At 38.5% G+C, this 20,883-nt stretch overlaps 1 protein-coding gene across 11 annotated transcripts in view; it reads left to right on the forward strand.

Moving 5' to 3' along the window:
- PTPRM (protein tyrosine phosphatase receptor type M) overlaps positions 1-19,981 on the forward strand; it is a 449,317-nt gene extending 429,336 nt beyond the window's left edge. For all 11 annotated transcript variants that reach the window (XM_050306131.1, XM_050306135.1, XM_050306149.1 and 8 more), the window contains 9 exons: positions 3,904-4,058; positions 4,364-4,499; positions 5,079-5,228; positions 5,704-5,877; positions 7,667-7,798; positions 10,851-10,976; positions 12,764-12,927; positions 14,685-14,820; positions 19,083-19,981. In XM_050306131.1, coding sequence (XP_050162088.1) covers positions 3,904-4,058; positions 4,364-4,499; positions 5,079-5,228; positions 5,704-5,877; positions 7,667-7,798; positions 10,851-10,976; positions 12,764-12,927; positions 14,685-14,820; positions 19,083-19,136 — 1,227 coding nt within the window. In that variant the 3' untranslated portion in view covers positions 19,137-19,981. The remainder of the gene's footprint in view (positions 1-3,903; positions 4,059-4,363; positions 4,500-5,078; positions 5,229-5,703; positions 5,878-7,666; positions 7,799-10,850; positions 10,977-12,763; positions 12,928-14,684; positions 14,821-19,082) is intronic.
- Positions 19,982-20,883: the final 902 nt, after the last annotated feature.

Here is a 20,883-nt window from a genome sequence, read left to right on the forward strand (position 1 = left end):
ATTTTGTGTCAATTCAGCAGTTTCATTCAGACTTCAGTAAAGGACAGAAATGTTTTAATTGTACACATCAGGACTCATCTGAGCTGCAGAACACCACGGAGAGGACCTCTCTGGAAGACTAGATATTCCTAATGGCACAACGATGTTATGTTCACTCAGTACCACCATGAGTAGATTTTCAACTAACAAACTTAGAAAACTCCTTTAGATTTAGTTGCAGTTCTTGTGATATCCTGGTTCTCTCTAATGATGAAATAGTATTCAATTATGGTTTGGAAGAACATAATATTTAACATCAAAGAATTCTGCACCCAGGTAGCTGAAACTGCCAAAAAGACAACCCAACAGGGTCTCTGTACATACATTGAGAGTAACAAAGGAATTAGGTTTTTTCCTGTTTTATTCTTCAATCTAATACTTAAATATGCATCAAAACAGCAACCTGAGGCTAATGATAATAGAATTACGTGGTTTGAATGAACTGAAATATTGTATCATGTTTACCACTATACATATTGTACATTGAATTCATTCGAGCCTGTTGTTTCCTTGCATTTAGGTATTTTTAATAAACAGATGAGAAACGGTGGCTACACTTTGAAGTAGCTGAAGCACTGGTTGATTTCTATTCTGCGAATTTTAAGCTTATGCTTTGATGTTAGCTTTTCACTTCTTAACTGGGACTGAAAAAAAAAGACCTAGAGGATTTTACAGTTGAACATAACCAAACTGTCTTGAATAAGTGCATTAGAACAGATAGAGATAAAAGGCACTAAACATTTTATTTCTTTTAAAAAATCTCCATTTGAAAAGATTTTATTTAGACACTGCGTTTTAATAGTTGGTAGTTTTTCAGTAAGCCTCTAAAAGCAGTGTCAGTGTAGTTTGAGTAAAGTACATTTGTTTTTACCCTATTTTCCATATTTTTTAACTCTTCCAGTGGTACTGGAAGGTCAAATCCATACATCTCTTCCACCATAATTCTCAAGTTTATATTTTTGAGGTACTGGGACTGATGCTTTTCGGGTTCTCTAAGTCAACCTGCATGATGAGACAGAAAGCACCCTAAGCAAACATGCAGATAATACCAAGTGAAAGATGGTGTTGGAACACTTATCATTGGATCCTCAATTCCAAAAGACTTGAAGATTTGGCTGACAGGAACTTTTGTAATTCAACAAGAAAAAGTTGCCAAGTTCTGTGCCTTAAGTGGCCTAACACCCTGTGTCAGTACAGGCTGACATCCGGGGACAACATCTGAAATCCAGAATAATTGTGGATTTAGGACATATGAGCTGCAAAGAAGAGGGTTAAGGCAACAAACCTTGTTTGGTGTGGTATAGATGAGGAGGAAGGGTAAGCAAGATGTAATTTCAGCCTGCAACTACCTCAAATATGTTTAGAAAATCAGAGGCATCAAATTCTCCACTTTTGTCTCAGTAGTAGTAGATGCCAAAGAAGGGGTTAATGGACAAGAAGTTGCAATATGGAAAGTTTGCACTGGAGAAACTCCGTGAGGAGGAGGGCAGTGCAGTGATGGAGCAGGTTACCCAAAAAGTTTGTGGAATCTCCGCTCTTGGAGGTCATCAGGGCTCAGCTAGGCAGATGTAGTGTTGCCCATAGACCCACTCTGATGTTGGAAGTTGGACTGCAGATCTCCAGAGGTCCCTTCTGACCCTCTTTTCTGTTTCTTGATGAACATCTCAGATGCTCCTGAAGTACAATGTAAAAGTTGATTTGTTTGAAGATAAATTGATCACTTATTTTAATTTTTTTTTAATGGCTATGGAATAGTAGGGGGATAATGCTAGGAAAATTAAACCCAAAAGTGCAGCCTGATTCTGAAAACCACTTCCTAGATACACTTTGCATTGTGTGAATGAGCAGTTCCTTTGGAGCAGTTCCTTTACAGCACAAGAGTTAACTCAGATGAATCAGTCAGATAGTAACACAGAGCAGCATAAGCATTTGTAGCACTTTAACATCCTAGGGTTTGTTAGCAATATACACCATTTTCTGTTTGTTTCAGTGGAAAGAAAAAGTAAAAAATAGTCTTTCCAAGCTGAGCATATGCTTTATGATTCATACAGTTGTGGTGCTATTTTGGGTTTAGAAACCAGCAGGAAACTACAGACATGAAAATCATTCTTTTGGAGGTATTATAAGAAAACTCATTATAAAAGTATCCTGTATGCAAAACCTTTTCTAAGTAGCTGTTATCAATGATAGGCAGAAAGGCAGTCAGCATGACAGACAGCCTTTTCAAAACTAATGCACAGGATACACAGAACCATAACCTAATCTGTGCAACAGCTGGGCACATTGTTTTGGAGGTGCAGTTTGCTTTTTGTAAATTGTTTGAAAATTTGGGCTGCATGCAGCATGAAGAATTTGTATGGGGCACTCACTTGGGTCCTCAGCTTGTATAGTCATGGCATTGCTATATTCTGTGGGATCTTTGTTTCTTAGGGGATCATGGGCAGTTGTTACAAGCGATATAAAAGTGTTTCAGACATGGATACCCCACCTACGCACAGCTATTTCAGTTGAAGGCCTTGTTTACAGTAGCAAAGAGATGTATTAACTAACACACTCTAAAATCCCCAGAGTACAGAGACCAAATTGCATTCGAATGTGTTTGCTAGACTGTCTTAAAATGCAAATTGTTTTGTCTATTCCCGGGCTTCAATATGCTTTAAAATTGGGTTTTAGGCGATAAGGTCATTTATGTTGCAAGGATGTGGTCTCCTCAGTATACACCACTGTTGCATGTGCTCTCAGTCCTCAACCTTGCCTGCCTTTTTGTGTCACAGTTTCCGAGGGAGATGAGATATTCCTCTGAGCAGATGCCCTGCCTCCACAGATCCCCAGCCTGAGCTGTCAGAGTATCAAAGACTCCAAGATACACCAAACCATCCCCAATCATGTGACACTGGCATTGTCAAAATTTCTCACCCATTGAAAATCCCAGACTATGCATACTAGTAATAAATTAGGAAACTTATGTTACTTATTATGCAAAGGGAGTAAGACCTTCTGTATGCAAACCAGCCCAAGACAGGAAATATGTCTTTAAGAATAAAAACTGTAAACTACCAGTTATTAATATTGTAGACATTTAGGCCAGCCTAAACATGATATGCCATAATTTTGCTGTTTGCTGATGAAGTATGTATGATGGCCTCCAGACCGTGGATTTCTCACAAGAATAAAATACTGGCAGCTAAATTTTTAGAGGACGAAGGGAAAATACAAGCACTAAGAAAATAAAACTTAGCATACACACTTCTAATATCCAGACTGCTCCCGAAAGTCACATGGGAAATTACTTACACGATTGGCTTCTCATTCATCCCTGTCTCACTGTATCCATATCCTTGTGGACTGTAGCAAATCACCTGAAGATTTAGCTTGTGGAGGGCTACAAATGCAGCCCCTATGATTGGAGGTGCAAAAAGGTTTCTTACTATTCAGCTGTTTCTTTCAGACCAATGAAGGAGACAAATGATAAGGAAAATTATGCTGAAGCTATAGTTCCCTGAAGTCAGCAGCAAAACTCCTGTGGAGAGCAGAGGGGAAAGAAGTCATCTGTGCTCCATGTTCAGCCTTGCTGCTGACCTATTCTGTGATCATGGCATGCGTCTTAGGGCCACAGTTTGCAGAGCAACCTAGTGCTTAAATATAGAGATGAGCATCTGTCTTGTTGCTAAAGGTTTCTAACCAATCTAGAGCTTACTTAATTTTGTTGTAAGGCTTTGAAGCCAGTTGATATCTAACCTTTGAACTTGCTCTCATGCTATGAGAAAGCTCTCCAACAGCCTGTACAGATTGTGTTGGTAGGGGGTGGATGCTTCTCAGCAAGGCTCAGGCTTTTGAAGTTTTCAACCCTTGCCTTTTCAACAGAGAGGTGCCCACGAGATTCGAGAAATACGTCAGTTTCACTTCACGGGCTGGCCAGACCACGGCGTACCCTACCATGCGACGGGCCTGCTGGGATTTGTACGGCAGGTCAAATCCAAGAGCCCACCAAATGCTGGCCCTCTGGTTGTTCACTGCAGGTAGGTAACAGAAATCTCTCTGTTGTGTTTTATGCTAAACCCAGGACCTACTTTTGCTTCTCCTGTACTTTGTTATCCCCGCACAGGTTGCTGAAGCCACTGGAGCTCTACCCACAATAACTATAAATGAGAAAAAATATATATGAAATATATATGTATGCAATATATTGAGTCTGAAGTCCTGCAGATACCTGGCTCCATTTCAGTAATCATCCAACTGATCGAGTACCTGTGAGATGAACCATTACCCCTCACATTTCCAGTACACACTGCTAAACATTAACTGTGCTCTTCTTTTACTTCAGTGCTGGTGCTGGCAGAACTGGATGCTTCATTGTTATTGACATCATGCTAGACATGGCAGAAAGAGAAGGTGTTGTAGACATATACAATTGCGTGAGAGAGCTTCGATCCCGGAGAGTTAACATGGTTCAGACTGAGGTATTGTTAAATGTACTGGAATTCTGCTTTGCAAACAAAATATTCTTGTAGCCCATAAAGACAGAGCTTTGTAGTTCGCATCCTCCAGAAAGTAATTTATTCAATCATACACAGAAAATAATCCCCACACAAACCTGAAGAATTCCTGCCCAAACAAGTGCACAGTTTAACTGCATTGAAGGTTCACAGTGTTGTTTTTTTAAAAAAAGGAAAACCAGGAGTGTTTCCTCTCTGGGAAGGGTTCATTCTGGAGTACATCTAGTTGAGGCTCAGTTATGTGATAGCACCTACAGATCTGTATAGAGGAATGAGAATACCAGAAACATTCTGAATTTTATTATAGAGTGTTACTGTACTTCTCTAACTACTTGTAGTTAGTTTAAGTCAGTCTTTCTGTACTAATTTCTAAGTGAGTAGGATAAAGTTTTATTAGCTGTGGTGTTCCTTCTGGTCTTGCTTCAACGCTGTTAAACTCAAGAGAGAAGTAGATACTGTATTAGTTGTTATTTTTTATTTACCAAAATACTAATAGCCTGGGCTCTCTATGTCAGTAACTATATATTTTAATTACTTTACCAGGAACAGTATGTATTCATTCATGATGCTATCCTGGAGGCCTGCCTTTGTGGGGACACATCTATTCCAGCTTCTCAAGTTAGGTCTGCTTACTATGAAATGAATAAACTGGATCCTCAAACTAACTCCAGCCAAATCAAAGAGGAATTTAGGGTAAGTGGTGGCTAACACTACCTAGAAGCTATACAGTTTATTTATACTACAGACTTCTGTTTAAGTGCTTATTTATAACTACGGGAATTTTGGACCAGGGCTGGGAGGGAAAGAGTGCAAAAAAGGAAAAATAACATGTCTCTCATTGCTGTTGAGTGATGCTGAATCATGAAAGGTTGCAGTGGGGAAGTAGTAAAATATTCTTTTTACTCGAGGGAAATATGTCAGTTCTTTCCACTGTCCTTTCTCCAGAAGGCAGGCTACTCTGCAGCTGTCTTTGAGGTTATTTTTCAGATCTGTTTGCTTCCAGGATTTTTTTTTTCTTCCAAACCCTGCTGACTGTGATGTGTTTTCACTTCTCTGCATATTGATTCCCACTGAAACTGAATGCTGAGCTGATCTATTCTTAAATATTTTGGGTTGCTTTCACTGCTGTGTTAATTTTTTCTGTTGTATTGTTTACTCTTTTTGAAAGACTTTAAATATGGTGACTCCGACACTGCGTGTAGAAGACTGCAGCATAGCGCTTCTACCACGAAATCATGAAAAGAATCGTTGTATGGATGTTCTGCCTCCAGACAGATGCCTGCCTTTCCTCATAACGATAGATGGGGAGAGCAGTAACTACATCAATGCTGCACTGATGGATGTAAGTCTCCTCTACATCATTAATAATAAAAAGGGAATAAGCAGCCCTACAAACTGAGCAATGCCAGAAAATGGAGTCAGCATAAGAAGACTGAAATCCTTCTAGCTTGTTTTGTTTTCCAAAAGCATGGCACAAAATCTTTAAACCTCTGAGTACATTTAGGATCACACATATGTTATGTCGCAGCCAAGGTTCCAAAGCCATGCGCAGAGAGCAATTCAGGGAGTTTTGATAAATTAAATCTGTCTGGATTTCTCCCTAGTGCTTGAATTTTTAACCATCTGGCCTAGGAAAACAAGAGTTACCTATTAAGAGACTAAGGCAGTTAAATAGAATAATAAGGTTTGCAGCAATATTTCAGTTCCCTTTGTTTATAATTTAAACAGTAATTAACAAAAAAGTAATTGTCTGTCAGCACAAGATAGTACACAAGCCATTACTTCAGTCTTTCTGTTTATTTCTGTTTTAATGAATGGTTCCTCTTCATGTGTGTGTGGATTTTTTTTTCTAGTGCATCTATGGTAATTCTAATCTGCTAAAAGAGTAACAGTAAAAAGACACTTAAACTGCCTTTACAGTCTGTAGATATTTGTAGTCTATTTTTGACGATTTAGAGCTATAGTCATTACAGTTGTCATACACATAAACAACAAGAAAACAGAGGTTAGCAAAGAACGAACACATTGTAAATGGCCTTTTTAAAAAGTGAAACTAGAGTAATAACAGTTTATAGCAGTGTTTTAATTTCTTTCCTTGCAAGTTCTCAAAGCCTTTTCCTAAAATAAGCCTAAGTTCAAAACAGTCTTGTGAAAAGGTAGGAGTAGTATCTTTATGTTTATCTATGCAGAGAAAGTGAGAACAAAAGTTTAAGTGACTTCTCCAGATTCCCACAGTAGGTCAGTGACATTACATATTAAAACAGAGCTTTCTTAACTGGCAATTTGCAGCCATGCCCTTACGCTGTCTTCTTTCCTGGAGAGTTCAGCACCATTTGTTCTGAGAATTAGGTAATGCTCAGAAAGAGCAGTGCCTTAATATTTGCTTTGAAAATGCTTCCCTTTTTCACTACTGAAACAACATCTCTGAAAGAGAGGTCATAGGATCATAAAATATCCTGAGTTGGAAGAGACCCGCAAGGCCTTTAGAGACTTCCCCACCCTCCTTAATGAAGGCAGTGGCACCCCATCCCAGCGATGTCCCCAGAATGGCCACCCTAGCCTTCTACTCAGGAGTGAAAATGCTAGCTTGAGATCCACAGTGGAAAAGTTCCAACAAACAGCTCTGTCAATGACATACTCTGGTACTAAAAGAAACAAAGAGCTCTAAAATGTATCCCCTGGGTATCCTCAGTGCTGTCAGATAGACCAGAATTTCAATAATATTTCTGAAAAATAACTAGATATTTCCTTTCACAGGCATCATTCAAATTTAGAGCTAAATGCAAACATCGAAGATTAATCTGTCCATTAGCAGCTCGAAACAAACCCGTTGCTCAAAATTTTTTAGGAGTTGAATTGGAAGCAAAAACCTCTGATGATTTTACTCTATGCCTGTGGCATGAAATACATTTTAGAAATATAACATCTGCAGAAGTTATATTCTGCCCAAATGCAGTTTATTAACTTTGAAGCATATAAGATCTCAAGAAAGAGCTGAAAACAATATATTAATTATATAGAAAATAGAAATAATACTTTCAGTCCCAAAGTTTTGGGGCTATGACTGACATTCTGCTAAATGGATTTTTACCTCTTACCATTCTTCTCATCATCTCATTACTTCTTTGCAGAGCTACAAGCAACCATCGGCTTTTATAGTTACACAGCATCCTTTACCAAATACCGTCAAAGATTTCTGGAGACTGGTCCTAGATTATCACTGCACTTCAATAGTTATGCTGAATGATGTAGATCCTGCACAAGTAAGTCCAGAAAACTGCTTCATTCAAAAGAGGAGTGCTTCAGAATTTCAGAAGAGCTTTAGGATGTAATTAGTTTTATAAAACAACATTAAATACTTACATGCTAAAAAATTGATCTGTAGCTTGCGGATACACTTAGGGAAAGAGGAATAAATCAGACCACCAGCAGCTTCTCCACCAAAATCTTAATGCACACACACATAAATGTATGCGCCTGTAATTTATTCTAAGAGAACATGGGTTTGGGAAGAGCCGCTAAAGCCCAAAAATGATGGCTGTAAAATTGTGACTCAAGTCAGAAACATACTAACAATAGCCAAAAGCCACAAACAGAAGCCAACAGCTGTTCCTTAGCCTACCTGAAACAGGTCAATGACCTTGGTCTGCTTACCAGTGAAATAGGTGTTCCCAGTGTGGAAATCTCTGTTGTGTTTTGCACAAAATGATGTCGTCGTTAGCAAGGAGATAGCATCTAAGCAAGACTGGAGACTAAGCTTCCTTCGTAAGAGAAAACAGGGCAATGGAATGTGTGTGGGAATGTAATTACCTTACAAAAGGGTTGTACAATGCTGTAGATGTTGTTCAGAAAATTGGAAAACCGAACCTACTGGTTTGGCAATTTAATCACTAGGATTAATCACTAAGCATCCTAGAGCCTCGGTCACAACTGTGCAATTCCAAGTTCTTACACTGATATAATTTCCTTAGTTCCAAAAAACTGCACCAGCCCTCTGCTGGAATACTGTGGTGGTAATCTGGATTCTTAATATGTAAATATTTGTTAATTATTGGTTAAGGGCAGTTATGGTTTTTTATAGAAGACTGCACGTCATTTTTATTTGTGATATGATCAAAAGTCTTTTTAGCTTTGTTCAGTATTGCACACACTTAGAAAAATTTCTGAACATGTAGAATTTTTTCTTAAAAGATCCTAATCTTCCGTTTGGTCTTTCAAAGGAACACGTTTCCACACACTGTTTTAAAGACTGAATTTCTGATTCCAAGCCCTTCACTGTCTACAGGGAGAAAAAAATAGAAATGAAAGACAAAACTTTTATTCATGAATCTAAGATTATTTTCTGAGTGAATAAGGAAAGACTCAAGGGAGTCAGGCTGTTAGGGAGTGCTGAACAGAGTTTTTTTAATTTGTCGGCTGTGTTTTGAATTTACAATAGGGCATGGCTATTTCAAGCATTTATTACCCTCACAGGATTTAAAAGCTATTGGGATATGCAGTTAATGCACCTGCCTCTGCAGTATGTTAAACCTTTTACCTCTAATGTGAGTAACAATCTTTTCATTAGGAATAAATCTCAAAACCCTCAGAGCAAACAGAAGTGGAGAGAGGGCACAGCTTATTAAAAACACGCATTACATACAGATTTATTAATAATTACTGTTATCATTATTATTTATGTATATATGAAGTGTTTAAAGCTCTGTTTAGATATTACCATTTATGTGGATTGTTATGCTCTATTGGGAAATGAAATTTAACCCTCCACAGTGACTCTGGCTTAAAGAGAGTGGCTAGCATCACTTGCATGCAAAATGTGCAGATCTCAATGCTTCTGATTTCTTTAGAAATTGAAAATCTTGGCTTCCTGAAACAGCTCCAGCAAACATCTTTGTTTTTTATCATTTAAGTATTTTTCAAATATCTGTTGAAACAGTATTCATATGTATTTGGAACATGTGTCCAAAATTGTGCATGTGTTAAATGATCTGAGCACTGGCATTTGCACCAGTTGTATGCATTGTATTTTGCTATCCTGTACACTAGCATGTTTCATAAAAAAAATTTGTGAAAGATTTAGACAGTATTTGGAAAGCAGTTCGCTCAGCAGACCAAATCATAGAGGGGGGTTAAAATAAATGAAAATATATTTTCCTACTTGAAATTCCTGGTTTTAACTTGTTAAAGTGATCTCCTGCAAATCAGACCCTGTTTTCTTTTTAATTGATGTAGTAAATGATTATGTTTTCCTAAAATGTAGTCATCTCTAAACAGCTTTGTTGAGGACTAAGTGTTATAAGAAATGCAAAACAACATCTGGAGCAAATGTGATTTGTCAGCTCAGCTCTGGATCACCAACAGCAATGCAGCAGAATGAAGACCACAGCTGTTTTGCTGAATGAAAATAAAAAGTTCCAAATCTGACATCAATACTTCTGCAAGCAAACAAAATTTCATGAGTTCGTATTTAATTTTGGTGAATGCTTACAAAAGCTATATGCTTGAACTGCTCTAAATATCCCTGGCAAAAAAAAAAAAAAATCATTCGGATTTTCATGGAAATAAAAATGGACAGGCAGAGTCTAGCTTCAAAAACCTCCTTGGGAAGTGTTGATTTAATCTTTAAAGTATTAATATAGATGATAATTGGTTCCTGGATTAAGCCATCATATATTATTAGACACTAAAACTGTGCAAGATAATTGTAATATTACTTTGTGATCTTTAGATACCTAGAACTAGTGTTTTCTGAGCACTGAAGATTATATTTTCAGGTGTCATTCATAGAAGAAATTAGGCAGTTGTTGAAATTTAAAGGATTGCTGTTATTAGACAATATCATTGGTCACGGGTGAAACAGATGTGAAATTTAAGTCCCCAGTTTTGAGAACTGATGAACCCTTCATAGTATAAATCACACATTCTAATGTAGCTTGAATTATTAGCCACCTTTCAGGGCAGTTGGTCTTTGGTCTTTAGGCTCCACACTGTCTCCGAGATATGGTAATACTTGTCAGCATCTCCCTGTCTTGTAAAAATGTATTGCAGAATTAACATTGAGTGTCAGAAGTGTCTTACTCCAAATACCAGAGAACAGCGAGTGCAGCAGCAAGAAATAGCACGTTCAGTTACATGAAAAGGAATTGTAAAAGCAGAGTGCTCAAAACTGGTGGAAGATTGTGTATTTTATAGAGATACTGTGCAAGAATTTCAGTAATACATGTATCACAAATTAAAATACAGAAAAGTATGTTGAGGCAGCATGAAATTCAAAGTGATTAACTGTATTTTTTTTCGTTCATGTTTCTTCTATAGCTATGTCCTCAGTACTGGCCAGAAAATGGAGTACACCGGCACGGTCCTATTCAGGTGGAGTTTGTATCAGCTGATTTAGAAGAAGACATAATCAGCCGGATATTCCGAATTTATAATGCAGCCCGAGTAAGGATGTTATTTGCAAAACAATTCTGTATCAGTAGATGAACTGAATCTACTCAAATCAAAAAAATGAAAGTTAAACTCACAGAGAACCATTTTCATTTTTCAGCCTACTTATTTGAAAGCAATGGTGCAATACTGAGTCACACCATAATGAATGAGAACCCTTCTGTGTATAAGTGAAAAATATTTTATTGCATATCACAGGTGTGTTAAATGCAAATGAAATAAATGCAGTATTCAGCCTGTATGGTGGCCAAGAAATACTGAAACTAGGTCTGTTTTCAACAGTTTGAAATGGGCCACCTTGCATATTTGTATCCTGTGTCATGTGAAGAAAGTTGTGTACCAATGCAAGGCACGTTTTTCAGTAGCAGTCCCAAACTCTTAGTGAACATCCTGCCCTCACTAAACACACTTCATAAAATATGTAAGAGCTTCAGAGAGGCAAGTGGATTCTCATATCGAGCTTTTATGCTCCCATAAAGGTGATAGAAGACTAAACAAGGCATGTCTTTCGAGCTGAGAGGAAAAAAGATTCCACCACAGACCAGGCATCTCTTCCCATCCAGGGAGCCTTTGCATTGGGCTGGTATCGATCACAAAAGAGCCATAGCTAGGGAATAAGTAGCACTCCCTGCTGAAAAAATCAAGAACTGCCCTGAGATCTGATAGATCTCAGTACAGTGAAAGACTCCAAAACCACACCCAAAAATATGCTAATATCCAAACAGGGAAGCAGATGGTAAACTTAAAGATACTTCTTTAATACTATAAAGGCCTCGTATTCTCAGTAAATGTGGCAATATGAAAACACAACCTCCAGCACTGCTGATGTGAGCTTCAGCAGGAGCTGGGTCTGGCTTCTTTGCTTTGGGAAGAGGGGCCATCAGCTGAAAGAAACTGGATAGGAAGGCAGTAAATTCCAAATTTTGACGTACATCAGACAAAACTGATTGGAGAACATACCTCATGCTTCATCCAGTTTGGTTTATTCCCGAATCTTGTTAATCTTACATCCTCTCTCTATTAACTCTTATCTAGAGAATAAAATGTAATGTCAACATTTCTGTGTGTTGTTCATTTTAAGAGTGGCACTAAAATGCCCTCACTGTGCACAGAAGTGGCAAATCGTGGACTACACAACCAGTTTTCATGTGCACGTTTATTATGCCCTTTTCAAAGGACTGTAGTTTTCTGCCACTAACGCTTGTTCGGTGCTCCCTTTTTGTTTTAAATCACCATAAAGCAACTGCTCAGTAACGTTTCACCAAAGGGGTTCTGACTGCTGCAGTAGAACACAATAAAACAAAATATAGTTAGATATATCTTATAAGCCAGAAACATCTGAAAGTTTTTTATATGTTTCCTGCTTCAAAATATCTTGAAAGGTTTTGACCTTTCTTATAAAAAAAGACAGAAACACATAAACGTTCTTAAAATTGTTGAAGCATATATGTGAAAAGGGTATATAACTGAAGTTGTGTTGCAGCTCCATCTTTGCTACCAAGTTCCTGCTATCATATTAATTAATTATTTGCTTGATCATGCAGCTGTATTATTGCTCTATTCCAGACTATTTGTATGGCACTCTATTTAAAAATTCTTGTTGTAATAACTTAGTTGGAAATTAGAAGTCACACAAGTCCTCAAGGGCAGTTGAAATTACGTTAGCAGTTTGTCAGCAATCATCTGCTTGAACAACTTCCCTTGCTGATGCAAATATCTAAATTATTTACCCCCCAAAAAAATGCTGTTATTTTTCCTGCTTTTTTTCTGAATCTCTGCAGCCCCAAGACGGCTATCGGATGGTGCAGCAGTTTCAGTTCCTGGGATGGCCCATGTACAGAGACACTCCCGTTTCTAAGCGCTCCTTCTTGAAACTCATCCGTCAAGTGGATAAGTGGCAGGAAGAATACAATGGGGGAGAGGGACGCACAGTTGTACATTGCTTGTAAGTACTGGGAAAGGAAGAGAGAAAGTAGGGGAATACTGTTACAGAATTTGTGACAGATTTTAAAAGATCTGTGAAGAGATAAAGAGGCATCTGTCTAATCTGGAACTGCATGATAAGATATTGCGTAATTCCCCCTCTGTCCTTTGTTAGACCCCTGTGAGAAGATCATGGGTACAAGTTAAGTCTGTTTTATATAAAAATGTCCAGTGACTTTTGCAAATGGAAAAGTTGCATATTTATTCAGAGTAAATCAGAATTGTACCTTCAGAACAATGTACCTTTTATTTCTAGAGATAAGAACCTTAGAAATAGGTAGCACTGAAGGGTGATTTTTCTTCCACTCATAAAGCACAGAAGCAAAAGTGGTGTGACAGATGTGACGATGATCCTGTAATTGCCTTACCTTTCTCTAATAATGTTATATGTTTTTGTCCTCCTGTGATTTTGTGATCCATTGATGCAGATTCTCATCCACTCTGCCACCACCCTCCTTTTGATATGGTTTAATACCTGTACAGTATTTTTTTGCCCTCAGCAGTAGCCAGTCTTGTGAGACCAAGTCTTCAGTGCTTGAAGTTGTATCCCTTTTCCTCCAAACATCTGTTTAAAGGTGCTGCCATGATGGAGAAGGGTCATGCTAAGAGGAAAACCATGTTCAAAAGTTGGGACCCCATGTTAGAATGATGGAGGAAAATCTAAGAATATATTAATAATTCCCACTATCACTGACCTTGAACAAGTCATTGCTCTTCAGTTTCCCCATCTGTAGAATGGGGATAATAATACTTTCATCAAAGGAGCATTGTGCAGTGTGATTAATTAATGTTTTGAGATCTTTAGCTGAAAAGATCCTTTTGAAGTGCAAATTACTGTTATCTCTGAGGTGGCTGATGATATTAAATAGTTGTACAACATCACACATGCGTCACTTCCAGGCAGTAAAGAAAGAAAAAGCTCTAATATAATCCTTTTAAATGACTTTATTTTAATTAAAATTCTCAAAGAGTCCCACAATATCAGGCAATGTTTTGGCAGCAGAGAGCATTCTTTTCATACTGCCTGGATGTGACAGATGTGCGATGTTGTATCTTCCTTTGAAAATCAACCATTTGCGAAGCTGGTTTGAAAGACCTGCTACCTAACTAGTCTGCACTCTGGTAATTATTAAGGTTTATTATTTTCAGTGAAGCGCAGCCTAAAAATTCTGATTAGAATAGCGGCAGAAATAATGGGGTTTCCAGAAAGAAAGAGATTCTCTTGAAGATTAAAAATAACCATGGATAAAGTATTATTAAATGCTGTATTTGGTCGTGCGTATGAGCATTTGTGCCTGGCTTCTTTGTTAGCAAGTCACTTCAGGTTCTCATCCTCTGATATTGTGGGTGGAGGGGAACTAGATACACTTTTTAAAACCAGTGCTTCTGAAACAAGCCATCCCCTCTGCCTGCTGCCGCGGGGTGAGGGCATCAGCCAGGGGAACATGGCAGCATGGAAGAGTGGTGTAAAACTCAGCCATTCAATTCCCTTCAGGCTGTCAGCCTGCTGAATTCTGAATCTGTAGCTTTGAGATCTTTCATCACATTAATTCCAGTTAAAATGTGTGTTTTGCCTAGAGTTCAGCAGCCTTTGGGGCCAGGAATGCTCTGTGGCTTCTCCCTGCTGGAACTCGTGTGTTCTGTAGCCATCCCTGTTGCTGTACAAACACGTAACACAGACTCAATTGTAACTGAGCCGTTTTATCGCTTTTATTGTAGGAATGGAGGTGGCCGCAGTGGGACTTTTTGTGCAATCAGTATTGTTTGTGAAATGCTTCGACATCAGAGGGCTGTTGACGTATTCCATGCTGTGAAAACACTGAGGAATAATAAGCCTAACATGGTGGACCTTCTGGTATGAGCTTTTTAACTGCACCACTAAATACAAAATGTTCCTTTTTCTCAGAAGACTCAGTAAGATTTCCAGGATTTGCAATGGGAGTTGTTCACAAAGCAAGCAAGTCATTTTCAAAGGGGATAATGAAGTCACTTCACTTGTAAGAGTATTTTTACACTGCTTTTTTCCCAAGGAGACTTTGTCTCCGTTCATTTGAATTTTTTAAGAGTTTTAAACTTTCAGATGAACATCCTTATTAATTTCCTTTTCTAGCAGGCTGAGCCAAGTGGAGAGCAGCCCTTGCATGGTAGAAATAATAGTTACGTAAAATGAAATGCCAGATTTTCAAATTATATATTTTATAAATAGCTTAATCGCCTAATATTTATCAAAGCCATGAATTTCAGTTTGACATCCAGAATATTGCATTTAATTATGGTTGCTCTATCTCATCGAAAGATTAAAGAAGTTCAGAAACAAGGGGCCATGTGCAATTATTTTCCTAGAGAGTGTTTTATGAGCTTTTTTTTTAAAAGGAGAATTGCTGAAGTGCCAGCTGCTATGCCAGAAGAGCTGCAGAACAGCTTAAACCAGCAGGTTCTTACACTCCAGTGTGCAGTTTTGTACTTGGGGATGGGTGTAGTGTAATAACCTGTTCTGAAGCCTGGGCTATAAAAGACACTGTTTTACAACATCCTGCTGCAGAGGTAGCTGCTTAAGAGGCAGCTGTGTTTGATTTAATGTCATAGTCAGGAGGAAGCAGCATCTGGGTGCTTTCAGGGCTGCTAACCCAATCTGAGCCAATTTTGCAAGTTCTGGTTAAACAAATTTGGGTCTTTTTAGCAACTTTTCTACAGCAAGTCCAGGGCGAGGGAGGAGGCATCCCGCTAAGATGGCCCAAGCTCTTGTAATTTTAGGAGAGATCCCCCTCAGGTGAGCTAACACTGTCCGAGTGCAAAACATGCTGGAGAATGGGCAGAAAGAGTGAGGCTTTCAGGTGTATGTGGAGACAGGCAGGGATATCCACCTGCCCAACACAGGTATCACTGTGCCCCATCTCTCACGTCACCACATCCCCCATCGCAGTGCTCCCTTCCAGCCTGCCTGTGAAGTCCAAGACCCTCCCCTGGGCCCTGCTAGGGCCAGGCACTTGGAAAAAGACCAGATTTTGTCAGCTGTGCAAAGCAAGGAGGGGGAATTACAAGCAGTACCATGGCACTATGAGCCAGCAATGTGGAACTGTGAATCTTGTATCAGTGAGAAACTGCCAGGCTTTCACTTGGGAGGCAGCAGCTTAGTTGGCTTCTTTTCCTCTAGTTTATATTCTCAGGAGAAGAATCATCATGCTGAGAACCATACATTTTTATTTCCTAGATATTAAGAAAAATGTCCTACATCTTCATTCAGGTAGTATAGCTTGGACAGAGACTTGGCAGGCCTGCTGTTCCCCATTCTCCCAGAGCTCAAGTCCACAGAATACACTGATATCTTATTCATTTATTTTATAGAAATAAAAAGAAAATTACCTGTGTGAAGATGTACAGTTGAAAATGCTCTCGATAAATTCCCATCTGTGACAGTTTCCCAGGTACAGATTTGTCAGGCAGCTGTCTTCATTTTGCAGAAGAGAATTTTTTTAATCAAAAGCTAAGTGTATTATTTTAGAATATAAAAGTACCTTTTAGTAAATTGAGGGTGTTATTGAGAATATCTGGAAGGCATTGAAAGGCCTTGTAGGGACTTTTTTTTTTTTTTTAGAAATTTCAAAGCACTTGTGAACGAGATCAGTGGAATGAAGGCAGGGGACAGTCAGAATTTTCCCCACTATCACGTAATGCACTGACTGAGCAGAGTTAGAATGACATCTCTTTGATCTTGGGCTGCTACCTTGTAGGAACAAATATTTGAATTAGCCAGGTTTCAATTTCCATGTAGATTGCTCCATAGTATAAGGGAATTGGGATACTTGAGGTTTTTTCCTACTCCTGTTACTGAATTTATCCTTTATGACCTTTCTTACATTAATCTTTCTTTGCCTCAGTTTCCATATCTGAAAAATGAGAACAGTAATATTCATCTACCTTGTAAAATTTTATGGTAAAAGATTAAGTGCTCAGAATCATGACAGTATTTCACAAAAATAGTTTTAAGACTGCTTTATCAATACCTGTTGGGCACTTTCTGACAAGCTAAAAGGCTGTCTTTACATCAATACTTAGAGATTCATCTCTTAATTTCATTGAAACCTTTGGTTTTCCTCAAAGTGTAAAAATTTGAATACTGCATCCATACAATATGGAAATCTGTGAAATTTTTAAGCCATCATACAAAGGTAACACTTACAAAATCTCTATTACAGAATGCCCGAAGCGTTTTGTGACAAATGTTATTCGACTTACCTGTAGGTGTCCTAGAAAAAATTTTAAATATACCTCTTTTAATATCCACCTTCAAGTGAATAATAAAATGTACAAAAGACACTCATGAGTGAAGTCAGTGGGAAATAATATATGTCTGCTCTTTAAGACAGGTATTCTGTTTACTAAAAATGACGTTTATTCAACTGGATCAGTAAATCAGCATAAAATGAGCATAGAAGAGTGGAAGTGGATGAGTGGCTGATCTCTTGTTCTGGTCTGTTCTGTAGTTATAGAATAATTTCCATTTATTTAGAAACATGTATACAATAAAAGCAGAAAAGGAATTTACATAATACTCCTTTTCTTTCTACTTTTTTTATTCTTTTCTCACTCTGAAGAAGACACAAGCAGCTTATGGAACCTTGCAGGTCTTAAAATCTCATATACAACTCATTCATCACTTAGGTTATATGTGAAACTTGTTTTCTTTTAAAGTCGCAGCTCTCAACAAAAGAACTTGGAAATGGTCCATGCTTGTTGATGGCTTTTTGATTATTGTAATGGTATGTGGTCTTCCATATGTTAAGGTGGACTCTATTCTCAGCTAAAATGTGACCCAAAGGCACAAGTACAGGCCAAAAGACTTAATCCTCTAAAATGTTTGCTTCAACAAAAAGCGTAATTTCAGTCTTCCTACTCATGATGCTGGGATGGGGAAGTCTGAGTGCTGTCAGCTAGTTAAGCCTGTTGTTGTTCCTAGATGACAGTATGTGCCTAGTTATCTTTTTATTATTGATTAAAGTGCATAAGCAAAAGAGGCATTTCTGTATCAGAAATAGTCATAAAACCGGCAGTTGTTTCCAAATTGGATTTTCAAAAGCCAGAGCCCTTGGATTCAGGGAATCTGCACCTACTGTTTCTTTCAGGTTTTTTTGTTTCATTTGAATGTGTGTAGTATTGCTAAGTATTGCGAGTAGCAAGAATGAAAACGTAAGGGGGATACGTGTGCACGTACGAAACTGTGAAGGCATCCGTGACTGCATCATTTAAAAGTTGCATCATTAAAAGTTGCAGGGTGGGCAAAGGTCAGTCAAAAGCACTTGGCCTCTCTGTTCTGCTGAAGATGTGAAGGGGGCCAAGTCGAGACCGTTTGTCCCTGAAGGATGCAGACTGGGTTTGCATCCCTCAGGAAGGGGATTTCCCTGGGATTTACTCTCTTTCCGCGCAGTTGTAAATGAAAACAGCAGGTCTGCGTTTGGAGCACAGCCTTGGCCCCTGAAAACTTACCCTGGGTAACAAGAGAGCTGTTAAGAGCCTAACTTGTGCATCATTGTTAATTGCTAAAAATTACCTGGAATGAATTCAATTAATTTAGCTCAGGCTTGATCTCACAAGCATATTGCTTGCCTATTGGATAGGGGACAGACTTTCAGAATGGGTCTGGGCTGCATGTTGAGGACCAGCAGTAAGTGGCTCTTGCCCTGAAATGCAGCAAGTGTATGAATGACATTAAAATAAAAGTTACAGTCTGGGAAGTACTAAACACGGGATCTATTTTAAGGTAAACATTTCCAGGGAGGAATTTCAATAGCTCCAATTCAGGTAAAGGGCTACACAAGCATTTTGACAGATGACAGAAGGGTTGCAAGTCAATTTGCTTACGTGCAGCCAATTTTTCTCATGCAAATGTGTTAGAGCAGCTAAATACACATCTAACATAAACAGTACCTTAAGTTACTGTGTGTAGTGTCTGTTGTCTGGTAAATATAAAGATTTTCTTATCTGAATACAAATTGGATTTGCAAACTGGATCCCATTGACAACAGCTGGTAGTAAATAATTTCAACAGAAGAGAAATATTGATCCCCTTAATTAAGTTTCTTCAGTAACTGACTTTGTGGTTTTCTTTTGATTTTTCAGGATCAATACAAATTCTGCTACGAAGTGGCTTTGGAATACTTGAATTCTGGCTGATTGTATAAACAGCGCAGACAAAGTTGCTCCTTTTCACCACCACAAACAAAGCAAGTCGCCTCATGATATCTGTGTAAATGAGATGAAGACTTCTCAGTGTTACGCTTATACTGCTTTGTATAATTGGCTCTTTTTAAGAGCCCCGAAACGTGTTTATAAAGCCGCTTGCACTGCCCGTTTTCCACTTACAATGCCGCTGCTTGACACCCCTACGAGCGTACACCGAACCACATGGCAGTTGTTGAACACCGTATTCATACATAGCCATTGACGTGGTGAAGCAGCATAGTCCTCTGGTAAATAAGAGAGCACAATTATATTCTTATGAAGGAATTTGTACCTTTCTGTTATATTTCGTTGCCTGTGATTCTCAGTTATCGTCACAGCCTAGTGTACATTTCTGTTCTGTGGAGAATGCTGTCTGCCATTTTGATAATATATGATTTTAGTTATATTTGTATTCTAACACATGCATAATAAATGAATCATATGTAGCTTATCTGAACTAACAGAAAGAAATGTACCAAATCATGTTAACTTTGTTGAGTTGTAATTTCTATCCACTTTGTACCATTTCAGAGAGAGAATCTTGATTGAAATACAGTTAGAAAATGCAAAATACAGGATGTTCAGATTAATATATCCAAAGCTTTTTCATTTGTTTATATTGTAAATATTTTTTGATTTCATCAAATTATTTATTCATTAAAATGATTTTTTTGTGAAGCACAGTGAGTGACAATCATTTTTATTAAGCCCTAGAAATGCTTACTGTATGATAGTGTAAACATTTGTTTACCTTGTATGGATTCTCAGCTCAATAAATAATTACATACATGATAAAATCTCGTTTAATTTAGTATCTCTTGGCATCTGAGAGACTTCAACTAAGCCTCTTTTCAGATTCAATCTGGTAAATACTGAGCTAACTCCAGAGCGTGTTTATTATGTTATCCATTGTTGATCCAGCCAATAGCAAGGTCATAGAATCATAGAATCATAGAATGGTTTGGGTTGGAAAAGACCTTAAGGATCATCTAGTTCCAAGCTCCCTGCCATGAGCAGGCCAGGTTACTCAGAGCCCCATCCAGCCTGGCCTTGAACACTTCCAGGGATGGAGCATCAAAAACTTCTCTAGGCAACCTGTTCCAGTGTCTCACCACCCTCACAGTAAAGCATTTCTTCCTTGTCCTCTCACTACATGCTCTTGTAAAAGTCCTTCTCCATCTTTCTCATAGGCTCCCTTCAGGTACTGGAAGGTCTCAGTTAAGTCACCCTGAAGCCTTCTCTTTTCCAGGCTGAATAAACTCAATTCTCTTAGCCCTTCCTCACAGGAGAGATGCTCAATTTGTCTAACAAACTTGGTGGTCCTCCTCTGGACTTGGTCCTACAGGTTGATGTCCTTCCTGTGCTGGGGATCCTGCAGCTGAATACAAGTGCTACAGGTAGGGTCTCACCAGAGCAAGGTTGTGCCATGCCACCATATAAAAGAGTTGGAACATATGTTTAAAGGTGCACGTGCACAAATGCAGAACCTGAAAGATGCCCTGCTCTGAAGGAGAGATGATTTTGGGCTAGTGGTGCTCAGTCTTGTCACAGCATCCCTCTGCAGCCCTGCGCATTCCCTGCCATTCACTCTGTGCTGCTGCTGCGAAAGGGGTGATGGTGCACTTGGGAAGAATGAGTGCTGTGAGCAGGATGCAATTCCTCTTCTTAAAGATGTTAAAGGTACTAATACTAAAGTGAT

Source organism: Myiozetetes cayanensis, unplaced genomic scaffold (genome assembly GCF_022539395.1).
Source record: "Myiozetetes cayanensis isolate MyiCay16 unplaced genomic scaffold, myiCay2020 scf1, whole genome shotgun sequence".
In the NCBI taxonomy this organism is placed as follows: Eukaryota; Metazoa; Chordata; class Aves; order Passeriformes; family Tyrannidae; genus Myiozetetes; species Myiozetetes cayanensis.